Genomic DNA, 1,885 nt, shown 5'->3' with positions numbered 1-1,885 from the left:
TTAAAGACCTTCTTTATCAACTTCCTGTCATGATAGAAATTTACCTTTTCTTTGTAGCTTCTGGATGAATCATATGCATGCCTTCTACGCCTATTTTGAGTTTCAAAAGGATAAAAATTCAAAAATTAAGCGCCCATAAAGCCTTGTGCTCCATCTCCAGTAGCAAATGACATCCTTTCCCATAAACTAGTTGATAAGGTGATAAACCCATATATGTCTTCATTGCAGTCCTGTATGCCTAGAGAGCATCATCAAGTTTCTGTGACCAGTCTTTTCTTGACGCAGTAACTGTTTTCTCCAAGATGCGCTTGATCTCTCTGTTAGACACCTCAGCTTGCCCATTAGTCTGTGGATGATATGGTGCAGCTACCTTATGCCTCACACCATAATGTTTGAGTACCTTTGCTAACTGATAATTACAAAAATGAGATCCTCCATCACTAATAAGCACTCTAGGAGTTCCAAAGCGTGAAAAGATCTGCCTCTTTAGAAATTTAATCACAATGTTGGCATCATTTTTGGGACACACCAATGCTTCCACCCATTTACTCACATAGTCAACTGCCACCAGTATATATTCATTGTTAAAAGATGGTGGAAAAGGTTCTACAAAATCAATACCCCAGCAGTCAAAGAATTCAACCTCTAATATGCCTTGTAAAGGCATCTCATGACGTCTTGAAATAGTCCCAGTTCTTTAACATTTGTCACAATTCCTGGCATGATTATGAGCATCTTTAAATAAAGTAGGCCAATAAAAACCTGACTGGAGAACTTTTGCTGCAGTTCTTTCCCCATTGAAATGTCCTCCATAGGGTGAGTCATGGCAGTGTTAGAGAATTCCTTCTGCTTCTTCATTAGTCACACACCGCCTCAAAAGATTATCTGCTCCAGTTTTGAACAAAAAAGGATCATCCTAGTTAAACTGCTTGGCATCATGCAAAAATTTCTTTCTTTGTTGCCAATTAAGATCTTCTGGAATTTCTCCTGTAGCTTTAAAATTGGCCATATCAGCAAACCACAGCCTCTTTTGAATGTACATGAGTGTCTCATCTGAAAAAGATTCCCAGATTTCTGCTTCTTTGCTAGTAACTTCAAGGTTATCCAACCGAGATAAGTGATCAACAACCAGATTTCAACATCAAATTCTTGCAATAGAAGTACCCATCTGATCAAACGTGGCTTATAATCTGGCTTTGTCAACAAATATTTTGTAGCTGCATGATCTGTGTAGATAATCACCTTAGACCCAATGAGATAAGGTCTAAATTTCTCCAAAGCATAAACTATGGCTAAGAACTCCTTCTCAGTAGTTGCATAATTCAACTGGGCATCATTTAAAACTTTGCTAGCATAATAGATTGTGTGAAATACCTTTTCTTTTCTCTGACCAACCACGACTCCTATTAGATAATCACTAGCATCACACATTAACTCAAAATGCTGATTCCAATCTGGAGCTACAATCACTAGAGCTGACACCAACTTACTTTTCAAGATATCAAAGGCTTTCAAACATTCTTCATTCATCACAAAAGGTACATCTTTAACCAGCAAATTACTCAATGGTTTTGCAATTTTTGAGAAGTCTTTAATAAATCTTCTATAGAATCCAGCATGGCCTAAGAAGCTTCTGATTCCCTTCACATTTATTGGTGGAGGGAGTTTCTCAATGACCTCTACTTTGGCTTTTTCAACTTCAATCCCCTTAGCAGAAATCTTGTGCCCTAACACAATTCCTTTTTTTACCATGAAATGACATTTCTCCCAATTAAGTACCAGATTTGTTTAAACACACCTTTTGAGAACAATGTCCAGATTCGTCAAACACCTTTGGAAAGAATCTCCAAAAAATGAAAAATCATCCATGAAAACTTCATTGCAC

The 1,885-nt window shown here is 37.3% G+C and overlaps 1 protein-coding gene across 1 annotated transcript; it reads right to left on the bottom strand.

Annotated features, from left to right (window-relative positions):
* Positions 1-238: 238 nt before the first annotated feature.
* On the bottom strand, positions 239-858 carry LOC128195333 (uncharacterized). Its single transcript, XM_052872594.1, has 2 exons — positions 768-858; positions 239-606 (listed from the first exon to the last, which is right to left on the bottom strand). The coding sequence occupies exons 1-2, from the start codon at positions 856-858 to the stop codon at positions 239-241; spliced, it is 459 nt and encodes a 152-aa protein (XP_052728554.1).
* Positions 859-1,885: the final 1,027 nt, after the last annotated feature.

The sequence above is a fragment of the Vigna angularis genome, chromosome 2 (genome assembly GCF_016808095.1).
Source record: "Vigna angularis cultivar LongXiaoDou No.4 chromosome 2, ASM1680809v1, whole genome shotgun sequence".
NCBI lineage: Eukaryota > Viridiplantae > Streptophyta > Magnoliopsida > Fabales > Fabaceae > Vigna > Vigna angularis.
The sequence above is the reverse complement of the archived record's forward strand: the minus strand, read 5'-3'. Positions and strand labels throughout refer to the sequence as shown.